Below are 16,442 nucleotides of genomic sequence, written 5' to 3'. Positions count from 1 at the left end.
GAGCTCTGGCTTGTAGTTAACAATAATTCTGAGAGTAGACAGCGAGATAGAAGTTGAAGTTATGATCCGGGTGATAAAGGAAACTAGGTAGAACCTGGAAGGGCCAGCAGGATCAGATGAAGCAGAAATTAAGGTCTTGTAAGACCGCAAGGAAAAACAACCAGCGAGTTCCTCTACATGTGAAAGCTCCCAAGAACACTCCCTTTGAGAAGTCACAACCCTTGTCCTCAAGGGAGGGAGAGATGAGAACCATGGACGCTGGTGTGTGCATAACGGACAGAAACAAAAGAGGAGCGCCTTTGGGGGTAGAAAGAACAGGAAACATTGTTCCAGCTCTTCCCACCTGCCCCACAGACCCTAATAGGATCATCTCATGTCAGAAGCGGTATCATTTCGGGGACAAAGATTTGGCTTTGCTGTCTACATCCCCCTTTCCTCCCAATTCCTCCTCATCTATTTAAAATCCGTTATGGATAACAAATCCACCATTTGGGGCAAAAGCCCTAAAATGCAAATTTTTGGAAGTCGCAGACATTTATTTACACCAAAGTGTAATAACACAAGTTATTACATGACTGAGATCCTAGCATTTTCTAATTTTAATTAAAACAAGTTAAAAAAAAAAAAGTAGAACCTAATTCCCTAAGAAGTCAAGGCAGAGTGTAAACTCTTAGATGAGAGCACGTATGTTGGTGAGGAGGTGGGGGTAGACAAGAAGGGGAAAAAAAAAAACCCAAAAAAACCCCCAAAAATTGGTGGCCAAAAACAAACCACTGAAATTGTCAAGGTGGTCCTTTTTACTTTCAATAGTTCACAGACAAGCATCAAATAAGGCAGAAATAAAACTCTTATTTTTTTTTAAGATTTTATTTATTTTTATGACAGAGAGACAGCCAGCGAGAGAGGGAACACAGCAGGGGAGTGGGAGAGGAAGAAGCAGGCTCCCAGCAGAGGAGCCCGATGTGGGACTCGATCCCGCAACGCCGGGATCACGCCCTGAGCCGAAGGCAGACGCTTAACGACTGCGCCACCCAGGTGCCCCAGAAATAAAACTCTTATAAAGTAGACCTAGATCGCCAGTTTTACATCAATACATTGATTCTGACAGTTCCCAACTGAACAAGGAAAAATACATGATTTAGGAACTCCAAGGTAAGTTCCTAAACTAATTTTGGTTAGCACAAATCAAAAGAGAAAAGAGTTATTTTATATGCCCAAGTATCAAGAGCAGGAATGTATTTTCCCATTAAATACTCCATGGTCTACAACGGCAATTCTGAAAATTCATTCATTAATGTATTAAATCAATAAATACTTAATTTCCAACTATGTCCCAAACTATGTTCTAGGCCCAGGGAATATAGCAAACAAATAAAAATTCCCATCCTCATGGAGTTTCCAGCGGGGAGGGAGCAGACAATAAATTAATGGTACCCAGTAGCAGCAAGAAAAAAACAAAGCAGTGAGTAAAGAATAGACAGCAGGGGCAGAGTGCTTTTCATGGGTGGTCAGAGAAAGTCTTTCTGGTAAGTTCTATCTGAAAAAAGACCTAAAGGAAATAGGAAAGCAAACCACACAGATTTCTGGGGGGAAAGCAAAGGCTCTAATGTGGGAGTGTGCCTGGCACTATCAAAAAACATCAAGAAGGGTAGTGTGGCTGAAAGAGAATGAGCAAAGACGAGAGTATTAGGAAATGAGGATAAAGAGGGAAGGGGTGAAGGCACAGACCACATGTCCTGGTTTGCCCAAGATAGTCCTGGTCCATGCCTGTTACTCTGACATTAACTTTTTTAAGATTTATTTATTTATTTTAGAAAGAGAGAGAGCACGGGTGGGAAGGACGGAGGGAGAGAAAGAATCTCAAGCAGACTCCACACTGAGGATGGAGCTCGATCTCAGGACCCTAAGATCACGACCTGAGCTAAAACCAAGAGTCGGATGTTTGACTGTGCCATTCAGGTGCCCCCAACATTATTATTAAGAGCACCACCTTTCATGCTCAAAAGTGTCCTCATTTGGACCATAAGTTTTACGGTCACTCCATATACAGGTGACTATAAAACCTTTTTGCCATAAGTGAGATGGAGAACCGCTGGAGAGTTGTGAGCAGAAAAGTTTTAAAAGGATCATCCTGGCTATTTTATGGATGACAAAAATTATAAGGGGGCAAGGGTACCAGTAGAGATATCAACTGGCAGACTACTGCAGTTAACATGGGAAAAGGATTCATACTTGTTGGAAATATTGAAAAGTGGTCAAACTCTGAAATCAGAGATGACATGCCTTGCTGATGTACTGAGTATGGGACTGGAGAAAGAGGAATTACTCCAAATTTGTGGCCTAAGCCACAATAGGAAGAATAGAGATAACTCTTTAGTGAGATAGAAGAGGTTTGGAAGGGGGGGGAATCTATCAAGTGGAATTGATTGAAATGCCCATTAGGTATTTAAATATAGGCATCTGGATATAGAGTCTGGAATTCACTGGAGAGATCTCTGCTGGAGATAGAAATATGGGAATCATCATCATATAAAGGGTGCAGGATTAAAACTATACTTATTCTACTGCAGTAAAATAGACGTTTCTTCGTAACTAAGTTGTAAAATAGTAAGAACACAATATAATTCAAAAATTTTCTACAAATCCTCTATGAAAAGAACAAATTATAAAATCACACAATCACTGATAGCAGTTTTCAACATTTTCCCATAGCTATACGTTGGGCAGGTGATCTTCACATATATGAAATTTTTTCATGGACACTATTAAATTTTTATGAAATCCAACAGTAATTGGTTCAGGGAAGTATATTACTACAATAACACCTAATCATGACAGCTATTTAAGCTTCTCATTAGACAGGGAAGGCTTCTTTCTGTTCCATTCAATAAAGTACCATATATCAAAATCGAGTGAGAATGATGTTTTACAGGAATAAATGGAACCTATTCTAACTCTTCCAGTCATCTGCAAACAAATATTTTAAGTCTCTGGTAACAAATTACTATGCCACTTTACAGCCTAGTAGCTACATATTAACGTATACAATTGGAAACATTGATCTGCAGTGTAACAAGAGAAAAGATAAAAACTAAAGTAAAAGCTTAAAATTCTTACTTTTTCTGAACCTGCATTTAAAAATGTAAAACAGTAATTAAGGTATATATACCCCCAAATTTTATAGTGCCTTTATTTCACATACTGAAAATTAGCGTATTCTGATGCTATTTTGAAGGGATTAACGACCTAATCATGTCCCAAGGCATTTCACTGGTAACTTGATTTATAAACTCCCTTCATACTCCAAGAGACAATAACAGAAGACCAGTTACAATAAATCTTAGACTAAATGCGTTAAGACTTCAAACACTCTCAAACATTTCAGAAAAAAACAAACCTTGGAATCCAAAATTTTGGATTATTTTATACACAACAGATCTCCTGAGTTCAAGCTCTGTCAGAAGCAATTACAACCTAAATTTAAAATGTACCGTCAAGACGCTGTAAAACATATTTCCTGTCTTTGGGAATTTGAATATTATGTATTCTTAAACCCTAATCTTGGGCTTTCGGCTAAAAAACTTCCAACCAAGAAATCAATAGGGTTCTGGGGGCAACTCGAGCAAAAACCCCAAAGATGGGATTTTCAGTGAGTCTAACATGTATAATTAACAAGTCTCCGTTGCTTCATCTCCAGAAAGACCCTAAATGCAAAGCTTTTCCTCCACCTCCGCTGAGCCCCAAGAGTTCAGAAATTCTAGACTAAGTAGCCCAGAGGAAAGGAGAAAACAGCAGCCCCGTGGGGAGGTGCGAGTCTCTCTAAGCCGGTTGGGCGGGAAGCGGGCGGGGGGGGGGGGAGTGCTGGGGAGCAGGCATGGGTTTCGCGGCACTTACAGGTCCGTCAACACCATGAGCTCGGAGTAGGCCCGGTGCAGAAGAAATTCGATGAGGGTGCTCAGCCGGTAGCCCGGACTGGCCGCGGCTGCAGCGGCCGCCGCCACGGCTGCTCCGGGAGGAGGAGGCGCCGGGGCTGACGCGGGACCACCGCTGGCCCCGCCACCGCCTCCAGGCGGGACCAGCTGGTGGTTCTCCAGCTGCACTGGGGCCATGGCGGCGCAGAGCCGGGCTTGGCGCAACGGCACAAGACGAAGCCCTCAAGCCTCCCGGGCGCTCGGTCACCGCGCCTAAGTGGGCGCGGGCAGAGTCGCCGCCGCCTAGCGCCAGGCCGCCTCCGAACAGGAAGCCGTGCGCTGGCCGCGGAGGCCCGCCCCCATGTAGCGACGAGCCCGCCGGCCCCAGCTACTGGAGCGAGGGGCGGGGGGAGGCGGGGAGGGCGGGGAAGCGGGGCGGCCTCCGCAGAGAAGCTGCACCTCCGCAACCGATCAGAGGCCACTTCGGCAAGCAGCCGCAGCGTCCATGTTGACTGCCCAAAGCGGAAGTCGTTAGGCAGAACGGAAGGGGAACCTGCAGGGGGACTTCCGACAGCAACCTGTGCTTTTTCTCCGGCTGTCCGGCCGTGACGCCGGGGGGGCGCGTGGGAGTGAGGCGGGGCCGGCGCGCGGGCCTGGAAAGCGGAAGCGGGGGCTGCGCGTCGCCGGAAGCGGGTGTGAGGGAGGAGCCGGCGACGTCACCGCGAACGTCAGTAGTTGCCCCGCCCTTGCTTTCGCCGCCCTCCGGTGCTTAAAAGGCTCCAATTTACCCTGAGGTATTTATCAGCTTTCCCCAGTGGGGCGCAAACTCTGCCGGGGAGGCTCCCTCCCAAGATGTTCGTGAGTTGTGGTTTTGGAATCGCGAAGAAATTGTAGCGGCTGTGGCCGCTCTTGTGGCTTCTCAGATCTTTGCTCCTCCCACAGTCTGCTCATGCGCTTTTCGTGGGATAGAAAACGTTTCCGTCATTGGTTTTTTTTTTTTTTTTCCTTAACTGTGGGAAAAGATGTGAGAAAATATGATGGGAGTAGGAGCAGGGCTGCTGGCAGAATAACTTCACTTTAATGGAGTTGGACATACGCCGCTCTCGTTACCGACCCCCAAATCCCGGGAGTTCTACCACAGAAACAGCCCTTAAATCCTCTACCGCTGGCTCTCATTTGGTTCTTGTCCCTGCTCTTGCAGTAGACGCCCTGCCCTCCCACGGTTTTCAGTTCTTTTTCTATGCCCTACCTCCACTTTTCCCCTTCAAAATCCACTTTTAGTATTTTGCTTCCTGCTTTAAAATGGTGATTCTCAACCCGGTCTGCGCGTTGGAATCGTGGGGCCGGGGGGGGCGGGGCTTTAAAAAATGCTTATGCCACGTTTATAGATTCGGCTTTAAGTGGTCTGATGTGAGGTCTGGGTTCGAGGTTTTTAAAAGCTTCCTTATGTGCAGCTAAGGTAGAAACCCACTGTTAAAAAGCGTCAATTGCTGCGACCCTTTTTTGAAACACCCTTTTGCGGATTTCCTATCTGTAACTCTTAGGTGTAGGAGATGCCCTTGTTGTTCTTTAAGGTTAAAATACTTTTATTGTCCACTTGGGTAATTCTCAGTCATTCTTGAAGGCCATTCACCTGTCTTCCGAAGGTTGGAGTATTGTTGCTTGCTCCCTCTTTTGTGGCCTTAAAACACATTTACACGCAGTATCATCATGGTACACATCAAAGTGCCTTAGGAGTACTTCCACCCCTTACAGGTGCAGCTGCTGGAGGGCAGAGACTATTATTCTTCCCTATGCAAGTTACCTCAGGGAACAAACATTTTTTCTGTTAGCCAGAATGGTACCATTTCTTTTGCAGTTGAGTTGTTTTATTGAAGTTTCCCCCCTTTCTGAAAACTATTGACTTGAGTTAAAGAAAAAAAAAAAGCCGATAGTCACATACACAGGAAAGATAGGTGGTCTTACAAGATGGTCTTTAAGGTCTTTTCTAACTCTTAGATTCTGATTCTGTGTGATGTTGACAGGATTTAACTCTGCCTTATTGCATATATTAAACACAGTTATACACCATGTCTTTTGGTATACATTCTATGTGGCAATAAGGTTCTACCTAGAGACAGTACAACCAACTTGCAAATAAAAGAAAAAAATTAATTGGATGGGGTGGTTTTAGAATAGAGAAAATTTCACCCACATCCATCAGATTAGATTCTATTGAAATTTCTGTGAGTTTCAATAGATCTCTTTAAAAATTGAAAAGTACTTGTTAAAAAGGATATTCTAAAGGAAAACAGGACAAAGATCAAGGAATAGAATTGTGAGAGGTGCTATGCTTGAATTGTTGGCAATAAGGGAGGTAATACAATTGAAAGCTCCTCAAAGAGGTGATAGCCCACCTCCCAACCTGATAGTGTAGCCACTGGACAAATACAGGAAGTGCTAGTGAAGAAATGAATGAGGAGGGAGAAAAAATTTTAGCATGTTTGGCTGAGTTACTAGAGGAATGACTCGTCCGAATCACTTTTGGAAATTGTGTAATTTATAACTTTAAAGCCTACAGTACAATGTTTGGCACTGTAGTATATATACATAATTCTTTCTTTCACATTTTACAATTGTTCCTCTATTTGGTCATCACCAGATTCTGTCACACTTCAGATAGTTTCAGAACTAGCAGCATGATATTTCCTCAGCTCTTCAATTGACCCAATCACTTGACATCTTTCATGAAGTCAATCTAATTTTAATAAAAGAAATTGATCGCAAAATATGAAGAAATAAAAGAACATTTCCTTTTAAGCCCTCTTGATGGAAAAATGAAATTGTGATAAATACAGTTTCATTGTGAAGTATACAGCTGCCCCTCAGACACAAATGAGTGGGAAAGAAATTGAAAAGTAATTTTTTCTTTCTTTTTATGAGATACTGCAGCCAGTTCCTCCAAAACAAGAGCAAAAGCAGTAACTGCATTCATTCAAGAGATGCTCCGTTCATGGTAAAGTCGAGGAAAGGAACTCACAATACTGTGAGTATGGTCTGACCAACCTAGAAAAAATGAGAACACTTTAATTGTTTTGCTTGTGAAAGAAAACCCAAACTTCTTACTGTGGCCTCTAAAGCCATTAGCAGAGTGATCCTTGCCTGCTTCTCCACCATCTCCTGCCACTCTTTCCTTCGCTTACTACACCTGTAACCTCACTGGGTCTAGTACGTGCTGTTTTCTGTGGTGTTAGGGCTTGTCCACTGTTCCAAATATGGGAAGCACTTGTTTCCCAGTTCTTCACATGACTGGCTTCTCATCCTTCCAATATCAGCGTAAATGAGAAAATCTTCAGGGAGGCCTCCCCTTACTATATGATATTAGGAATGTACAAGGAATTTCGTTGCCCTATTGTAGAAGCCAAACCATATGAGTGATCTTAACTGTCTCAGTAGAAGAATGGCTAAGTCAATTACTGTATTTCTTTCTTTCTTTTTTTTTTTTTTAAGATTCGTTGATTTTAGAGAGGGAGAGCATGTGCATGAGTGAGCACGCCCTTGAGGAGGGGAAGGGGCAGAGTAAGAGGGAGAGAGAGAATCCTCAAGCAGACTCCCCACTGAGTGTGGAGCTGACACAGGACTCAGTGCCAGGACCCTGAGATCTGAAATCAGGAGTTGGCTGCTTAACCTACTGAGCCACCCAGGTGCCCCAAATTACTGTATTTCTATGTGACTGTTCAAATGAAGGAATTAGACCTACATGTACCAATGTGGATACATCTCAAAAATAATACTGAATGAAAACAGCAATCTTTTTTGATACCATTTCTGTCCATTTTAATTTTTTTATTTTTTTAAATTTAATTTAAATTCCAGTATAGTTAACATACACTGTTATATTATTTTCAGGCGTACAGTATAGTGATTCAACAATTACATACATCACCCTAAGCTTGTGACAAGTGCACTCCTTACTCCCCATCATTTATTTTATCCATCCCCCGCCCACCACCTCCTCTCTGGTAACCATCAGTTTGTTCTCTATACTTAAGAGTCTGTTTCTTCCTTTGTCTCTCTGTTTTTCCTTTGCTCATTTGTTTTGTTTCTTATTTCTGTCCATTTCTGAAGTGCACAAAATAACACTGTATAATTTCGTATGTTGTAGTGGAAGTAAAAAATGTAAATGAGGATGACAGCACTTTCAGTGTGGTAGTTACTTACAGGGAGGGGTAAGGGATGAGGTGGTATTTTATTGGTTATTAGCTATTTGTTATATTTAATGAGTTTACTGAAGAAATACCTGAAGGAAATGTGGCAATATTAATATCTATTAAATCTGGGTGGGGAGAGATGATTGTTAATATATAATGTACTTTTCAGTATTTTTAAGATTCCATAATTTGTTAAAGTTTAAATTAAAATGTTTCTATTAGTATAATTTATACAGGCTACCATAACAAACCCCCAAATCTCAGTGACTTAACACAGTAAGAGTTTATTTCTCGTGCTCACAAAGTTCTGGAAAGATGTACCTGATGGAGAGGCCCATACTACTCTAAGTAGTAACCCAGGGATCCAGGCTCCTTCTACCTTGGGAAGCCATCACTGTAACCGGGAGAGTTTTTTATGTCCACCCAAATTCCATTAGTCACAATTAGTCACATCGCCCTTTTAAAGGCTAGGAGCTGGATCCATCCATGTTGTCTTAAATGGCAAGACCTTATTCTTTTTTATGCCTAGGTGATATTCCTTTATATATATACCACATCTTGTTTATCCATTCATCTATCAATGAACATTTAGGTTACTTCTATAACTTGGTTATGATAAATAATGCTGCAGTGAGGGCCAGGGAGTGAGGGATGGGTGAAATAGGTGAAGGGGATTAAGAGGTACAAATTTCCAGGGATAAGTTGCAGAGATGAAAAGTACAGCATAGGGAATGTAGTCAATAATAATAATGTTATATGGAGACAGATAGTGACTACACTTACCATGGTGAGCATAGCTTAATGTATAAAATTGTTAAATCACTATGTTGTGTCCCTGAAATTAATAGAACATGGTATATCAACTGTACTTCAATAATGAATTCTTTTTTAAGATTTTATCTTAGAGAGAGTGGGGAGAGGAGCAGAGGGAGAGGGACAAGCAGATTCTGCGCTGAGCGCAGAGCCTGATGTAGGGCTCAATCTCACAACCCTGAGACCATGACCTGAGCTGAAACCAAGAGTCAAACACTCAACCAACTGAGTCACCCAGGTGCCCCAATAATAAATTCTTTTTAAAATATAGGCTAGGGAGCTGGGAAATGCAGTCTGCTTCTGTGCCTAGGTAGAAAATGAAATGGTTTGGTGAACAAATAGCATTGTTTTTACCAGAAAATTAAAGTAGTCTTCTCTCTCTCTGTGTGTGTGTCTCTCTCTCTCTCTCTCTCTCTCTCTCTCTCTCTCTTTTTTTTTTCCCTTAGAGCACAACCTCTGGAATCAGACCATTTAGGTTAAAATCCTAGCTTAACCACTTACCATCTGAATGCTTTCCAGCAAGTTATTTCAGTTCTTAGGTCTCAATTTCCTCATCTATAATAGTAGTATTTACCTCAGAGGATGACTGTCAAGAATTAATGAGTTAACATTTGCAAACAGTAAGTGATCTATAAATATTAACTATTACCATCATCATCACTTAGGAGTAATAATTCTTGCATTTGTTTTTTCGAATAACCTCTGAATTTACTGTCTTTTCCTATACTCATGTAGCTCTCTCTCTAATATCCCCAGCACCTAGCATAGTGTGCCTAGCTATCTGGCTTTAATGAATGAATGGGACAGGTATATTCCTTCATCTATACACTGTAGTTCTATTTGTGTTCCTTTATTTGGGATTAAGATTGACTTACATATATTTACATGTGAAATGAAGTGTCTAGGGTTTCTGTGAAAACACTTTGGGGAAAAAAGTGGGCGGAGGTAGATGAAATACAATTGGCAACATGTTGAGTTATTGAAGTTGATAATGGATACATGGAAGTTACTTATCCTCTGTTCCTTCTCTTCTGTAGGTGTGAGAATATGCATAATAAAAAGTTTCAAAAAATTGAAAACGGGTAGTCAACTAAAGGTCCAGATCTTTTTCTTTCCTAATCAGCAGCTTTAAAAAAAGTATATATATAATACATAATAAATTAAATATATATTTAATAAATTATATATAATAAATTATATATAATAAATATATAATATATGTAATTAAATATATATTTAATCTTTCAGATTTTTTAAGACATTTTTATTTGAGAGAGAGAGCACAAGTAGGGGGAGGGGCAGAGGGAGAGGGAGAGACAGAGCACAAGCAGGGAGCCAGTTGTGGGGCTTGATCCCCAGGACCCTGAGATCATGACCTGATCCTAAGTCAGATGCTTAACTGACTGAGCCACCCAGACACCCCATCTTTCAGATTTTTAAAACGTTTGTATAATTTATAGAGTGTTTAACATTAAAAAAACTACCAGGAAACTTAAAATTATACCTGCTTGTAGAAGAGATGAAAGTGTTAAAAATTTAAGAACTTTGGTTTCAGGCATTGAAATAAGAATCTTTGCAAGGAGCTCTAAAAAAAAACAAAAACAAAAACACACCAAAAAAAAAAAACCTCATCCAAATGTATAATCTTAAAAATTTCTAGCTGTGCTAAAGTTCAATGTCTTTTTTTTCACCTCACAGTTACTTTTTTAAAAAATTTTGTGGTGAGAACATTTAAGAACTCTTAGCAACTTTCAAATATACAACATGTGTTAACTATAGTCACCATGCTATATACTAGATCCCCAGAACTTATTCATTTTATAACTGGAGGTTTATAACGTTTGACTAACATCTCCCCATATCCCCCACCCCCAGCCCCTGGCAACCACCAATCTACTCTTTGTTTCTGTAAGTTTGGCTTTTTTGGATTCCCACATGTAAGTGCGATCATACAGTATGATCTTTATCTTTCTGTGTCTGACTTACTTTACTTAGCATTTTGCCCTCAAAGTTTTATCCAAATGGCAGGGTTTCCTTTTTTATGGCTGAATAATATTCCTCTGTGTGTGTGTGTGTGTGTCTATAGATAAGTAGATATCACATTTTTTTAATCCATTCATTCATCAACAGACAACTTAGGTTGCTTCCATGTCTTGGCTGTTGTGAACAATACCACAGTGAAAATGGGGGTACAGATACCTCTTTGTAAAATTCATTACCTTTTAAGTAAGTAATTTCTAATGGGTGAACAAAGGAGAAAGAAAAAGAAATAGAAAGAAGGAAGAAGGAACCCATTTAGAATATAGTTAAAGTCTTCATTAAGAGATAAAAATCTTATCTTGCCTTGTTCTATCTGTGTTAGGGAAGAACCCCACCCTGTGGATTTCCAGGAGTAAACCGGCCATCCATAGGTCCTGAAAGTAGACCATATGATCAGAGTGAGCCTCAGCACACCAGACAGCAGGGGCACCACCATGATAGCTCTGGTTCTCATGCCCGCAAGTCCCACGGCATGATGTGATGGGCCCAGATGGAGACCCTGTGCTCAGTGAGCTGCATCATAACTGAGAAACCCAGGGCCCACGGTTCAACGCCTTAACTCTTAGCAGTCAGATTAAAACAAGATTGCACTGGTGTACGCGTGAGGAGGGAGCTGAGATGTCAGGCCCAGCCCAGCGGTCCTGCTTTTTTGTTAGGGTACCAGGCAGAGATGAGTAGCCCTGCCATCCTGAGGATATCCAGCACAGCAGAATAGTTCCAATATGGCCAAGCCCACATGAGTTTTTCTGTGTTCGTAACACAGGGATGAGATGACAAACCCAGCAGCAGGGTCATAGTGTTACTTGCAGGTGCTGCTTGACTCATATGAACCATGTGACTGTTTTGTGATGCTGCAGTGCTGGGTGAAGGGGACAAAGAAAGCATTACATGTTCCCACCCTTTCCCCTCACACACACCTTGTAGGGATGAATATATCCCATCATCAGGTATCAGGGTTATTGTTCCCTTTCCATGGCCACCTAGTTCATTTGGTCTAAGTCAGTAGCCACTATGTCTCTCTTCGCTCAGCTAACTCCCACCTCCACCCAGACCTTCTTCCATTTCAGATGAACACCATGGTAGAACTTGGTGGAACTGTGATGTCCCCTGTCATCAAGCAGGCCACTGTAGGGATACTCTAAGGCTCATGAATTTCACCAACTGATTGTTCTCCTCATGGCCAGTGCTCTTCCACCCCCAACAACTGAAACCAAGTGGTAGCAGAAGCAAAGATTGTACCTTCCCCCTGTGGTCTAACTGCCACCTTAAGATGAAACCAGTCAGACTTCCCAGGCACTAGGACCAGAGGAGAAAAAAGAAGTGGAGGGACTAGAGATTGTGGGGATGAAATCATAAATACGGAATACCCAGTCTCCCGTTGCTCCCACCCTTTCAGTCCTGACCTTCCCTACTCAGCTGTTCCAAAGGAGATGTTCCCTTGGAAGCCTGATAGGCCACATGGCTATCAGTTTCTCCTGGGTGAACCCTTTCTACAAGTGTCCACGTGGGCTACATAGATGTCCTGTTGGGCTGTAGCAACAGCTTTTCCAAGTTTGCAGCCCCACAGAGGGGTGTCTTTACTACACCAGTCAGTCATCATCCAGGTGCCTGACCTGAGAGCTAGGGAATGCCATAGCCCAAGAGTCAGGAAAAATATAACATGGGTGGTCCTCAGCAGTACTGCCTAGGGCAAGGATGATGGCTTTCAGTGTGGCCCATTGTACTGAACCAGTCCTTACCACAGTGTTTCTAACAGAGCTTTGCAGGGCTGGACAGCTGCTGCTGCCCAGGACACATCATCAGCTTTTAGTTCGGCTGAGCCATGAGTAAGCCAAGCCCAAGTATCCTCAGGGACACTCTGGAAGTGGGGTCCCTATGTAGCTGGAGGCTGCCTCTATGAGTGATCTAGGAGGGGGAGCTACAGTGACCCTTAAAGCTGTGGCCACGGTATCTTCATGTGAGGAAGACACACCTGTGGGACTAGGCATGCCATTTTCATTAAATAAGAAAAGACTGTTGTGCCTTTCTGACTCTGTTAGCACTGAGTAGAGCCAACCTAAGATGAGAATATCTAGGTGCATTGTAACCCAGAGGTACTGTGTGAGATGCTCAGTCTCTCCAAGTGCCTGCCCAATAGCAGACCAGTAGCTCTTTTGTAAATGGAATGTCGTGGGTAGGTGTCAGGGTGGCAGCAAGTCCAGAACCCCCGGGATGCCTCTGAGCAGAAGCAGTCTCCCTTTGCCAGAGGTGTACAACAAGGGTCCAGAAAGCCAGACTCAGATGGTTACAGTTAATTCCCTTCCTCATATTACTTCATTTCCAGTTCTGGCCAGGTGAATGCATGGCTGTGAACGAGCACTGGTGTTCGAGTGAGTCATAAAAATTTTTATCCTGCTTCCTTGCCCTCCCTTCACCCCATTGTGCCTCATTAGAGATTAAGGCCTCTGGTATGCCCTGGGAGTGGAGAAACCTCAACTCCCATCCTTAGTCCCCTTTCTCCTTAATCCAAAGGAGGAATTTGTTGTAAGGCTGCCACTTGGCTTCTTAGTTCCTCCAGTAGAGAGAACGATTTCTGTGGAGGGATCTGGTTTCATAGAAGCGCTCTCAGTTCCAGCTGGGTGGACAGCTGTCTGCTGCCCCTCCCCCCCATGGCTCAATATCCGGACTAAATTTCTTTGGTCCTCACCCTATCGATCTCCTCGGTGGGTAGCCCCTGCTTACAGCCATATCCACATTGCCTTATGGGTCCCGTTGGAGGGAGTTTGATATTCCCTTCCTAAGTTTTGTCTTGCAGAGTTTTTGCCTTGTTTGGGTTGCCCATCTTTATCCCAGGCATTTTTTTTAAGATTTTATTTATTTATTTGACAGAGAGAGACGGCCAGCGAGAGAGGGAACACAAGCAGGGGGAGTGGGAGAGGAAGAAGCAGGCTCCTGGTGGAGAAGCCTGATGTGGGGCTCGATCCCAGAACGCCAGGATCATGCCCTGAGCCGAAGTCAGACGCTTAACGACTGAGCCACCCAGGCGCCCCTATCCCAGGCATTTTTTGGCTCAGTGTCATCACCGCCTACCACAGAGGGCTTCCAAGTACTAAAAGCAAAGATAGTGGAGTCTTCCACCTGGGGTGAGGGTGGGGCAGACCACAACATCCTTTCAGCCATTCTCTGAAGTGAGGGGCTCATCATTCTGTCCATTTTGTAGTCAGTCTGGAGAACCTACAGCACTCAGGCTTTAAAAAACTTCTTCCATGGTATTCCATGGAATTTTTATCAGCTTTGGGGAAATCTTTCTGGTTTGGCCATGATGTAGTCATTGAAACTGAAATTCAGAATAGCAAGCCTTGTTGAGGGCATAATTCTGTCCCAACTACCTAGTAGCTTGAAGCACATGAGACCGCCTAGCTGCTGCCATTCATCCTTGCTCCCGCAGCACACAGGCACGCCGGCCAGGTCTTCAACAGCTCTCCACTTGTTAGCCAAAGTGGTCCCAGGTGTCCCTAACCACAATGGCTCAACAAAAACTGATTTTTGTTGGACTACAGGTTTGTCCCTGATGATCTTAGGCTGATTAGGCTAGGATAATTTGGAGTTTCTACCAAGGTGTGGTCAGGACCCTCACCGCTCTGGACCAGGATCCTTCACTCGGTAATAATGTGCACATCTGCAGCCCCTTGCGTCTCCCCTACTTGAGGCATTTCTATGCCTGATAATATGGGTTTTGCACTGAATCTGGGCTCTGATGATCTCTTTGGCCCTTTGGTGTCAGATTTGTTATCCCATCCTGGGATTTTAGAGTTCCGATCAGACTTTGGTGTCCTCTGATGAAAAAAAGATTTTATTTATTTATTTGAAAGAGAGAGAGCACAAGCGGGGCATTGGGGGAGGAGCAGAGGGAGAGGGAGAAGCAGACTCCCCCATGAGCAGGGAGCCCCACGTGGGGCTTGATCCCAGGACTCTGGGATCACGACCCGAGCCGAAGGCAAATGCTTAACCAACTGAGCCACCCAGGCACCCCTGAAATACATCTTTTAATACCATCCTCTGTGTTCTGCATGTCCATCATCTTGTATGTTGTCTGAGAACTTGTGAGAAATTGGCCTTGGGAGAGATCTTTGTAAGTATTCTTCCCTCCAGGAGGCTGTTGATTTTCCCAGTGAGCAGTTGAGGTGACTTAACATTAGAGTTAAGGGCCCAAGGCATTTGCGAATGATATTTTTATGTTTAACTGAGAGTCAGGTAATTTCTCAGGGAGTTGTTTGCTAATAAACATACTAACTTCTGGCATAACTTCCCTGAGGATAATTTGGAATTGTAGTGCCCACCTTAGGTAACTTTGACATAAGATTGTTCATCTGAGAGGTGCTTTAGAACAAAAGGAAAAAACTCATGAGGAGATTGTCCTGTCTGAAAAAGAGAAATCACATTATTTTTCCATACATTGAGTATTAGCAAGTACCTACTTTGCAGTGGTATGATTTGATAAAATTATCAAGGCCCCAAGTTATTGGTTAAAGCACCTCTAATGACTCTCGTGGGAAGGTGTATATAACCATACGTCAAAATGGGTGTTTAGCTTTTACAGTGCTAACTTCATTCTGAAACCAGCTCCTTCTCTCCTTTTACAGTTTTTCTCTTTGCCTCACTTGGGAAATTTTAAAGATAATCAGAAAAGCTATTTTGTCATTAGGTGCATATTCTAGGAGTATCTAGTACAGATAGTCATAAATGTCTATAAGGAAGAAAGAAAAAATATAATAAACTGTGTTTCTTTCACTTTAAAAAACATACGAAAAGTAAATAGTGGCCTTTTTTACTATAGTTACAGGTAAGAAGAATATCTTCTCTTGGTTTTAATCTGTAAAATTAATGCCAAGTCAGTGTCCTAGTTTATACAACTAAGGCCAAACTTCTCATTATTTAAAGTTCCTAAATTTCCTATATTGGTCTTATGGAACAAATACATTTTCATTGTTTGCACAAAATGTTAAAGATTACGAAGTAAAAAATGGTGTCTCACCAAATTACAGTTTAACAGACAGCTTTTATCCAGATCTTTAGTTAACATCTATTTAGTTTTTAAACGTTAGATTGAATTCATTGACAAATAATCTTTGGATACTTGGACAATTTCTAAGTATAAAAATATATAAAACTTTGGTCACTAAATGTAGTTTCAATTTACTCTCATTCTTATAAGTTATAAAACTGTTGTAAGTTAATGGAACATTCCAGTGCTTTAGATCATTGACATGTACTTATCTTGCCCCATTAAAATTTATTAATATAATCTAAAAAGTATACACAGGGAAAATTAGCTAGAAGGTTCTTGATTTCCTGTCTATTAGTTTTCTCTGGGTCTGGAGAAAACAAAGTTGACTGTGTAGATTAAAGGAGATAATAAAAATAATTATACTATATACAATATAATAATTACATAAAATATGAATGTGCATGCAGGAAAAATAGATATGATTTGTTACTTAGGGAAATT

At 42.1% G+C, this 16,442-nt stretch overlaps 1 protein-coding gene and 1 long non-coding RNA gene across 5 annotated transcripts in view; one reads left to right on the top strand and one right to left on the bottom strand.

The window, feature by feature from the left end:
• MED14 (mediator complex subunit 14) overlaps nucleotides 1–4,379 on the bottom strand; it is a 73,095-nt gene extending 68,716 nt beyond the window's left edge. For both annotated transcript variants that reach the window (XM_087859873.1, XM_087859874.1), the window contains exon 1: nucleotides 3,895–4,379. In XM_087859873.1, coding sequence (XP_087715999.1) covers nucleotides 3,895–4,109 — 215 coding nt within the window. In that variant the 5' untranslated portion in view covers nucleotides 4,110–4,379. The remainder of the gene's footprint in view (nucleotides 1–3,894) is intronic.
• Nucleotides 4,380–4,420: 41 nt separating this feature from the next.
• LOC123797258 (uncharacterized) overlaps nucleotides 4,421–16,442 on the top strand; it is an 80,182-nt gene continuing 68,160 nt past the window's right edge. For all 3 annotated transcript variants that reach the window (XR_015723397.1, XR_015723398.1, XR_015723399.1), the window contains exons 1-2: nucleotides 4,421–4,705; nucleotides 6,834–6,936. This is a non-coding gene — a long non-coding RNA (uncharacterized LOC123797258). The remainder of the gene's footprint in view (nucleotides 4,706–6,833; nucleotides 6,937–16,442) is intronic.

The sequence above is a fragment of the Ursus americanus genome, chromosome X, assembly GCF_024610735.1.
Source record: "Ursus americanus isolate L20-20 chromosome X, mUrsAme1.1.p, whole genome shotgun sequence".
Taxonomy (NCBI): Eukaryota; Metazoa; Chordata; class Mammalia; order Carnivora; family Ursidae; genus Ursus; species Ursus americanus.
Note: the sequence above shows the minus strand (reverse complement) of the source record. Positions and strands in the feature narration are given on the sequence as shown.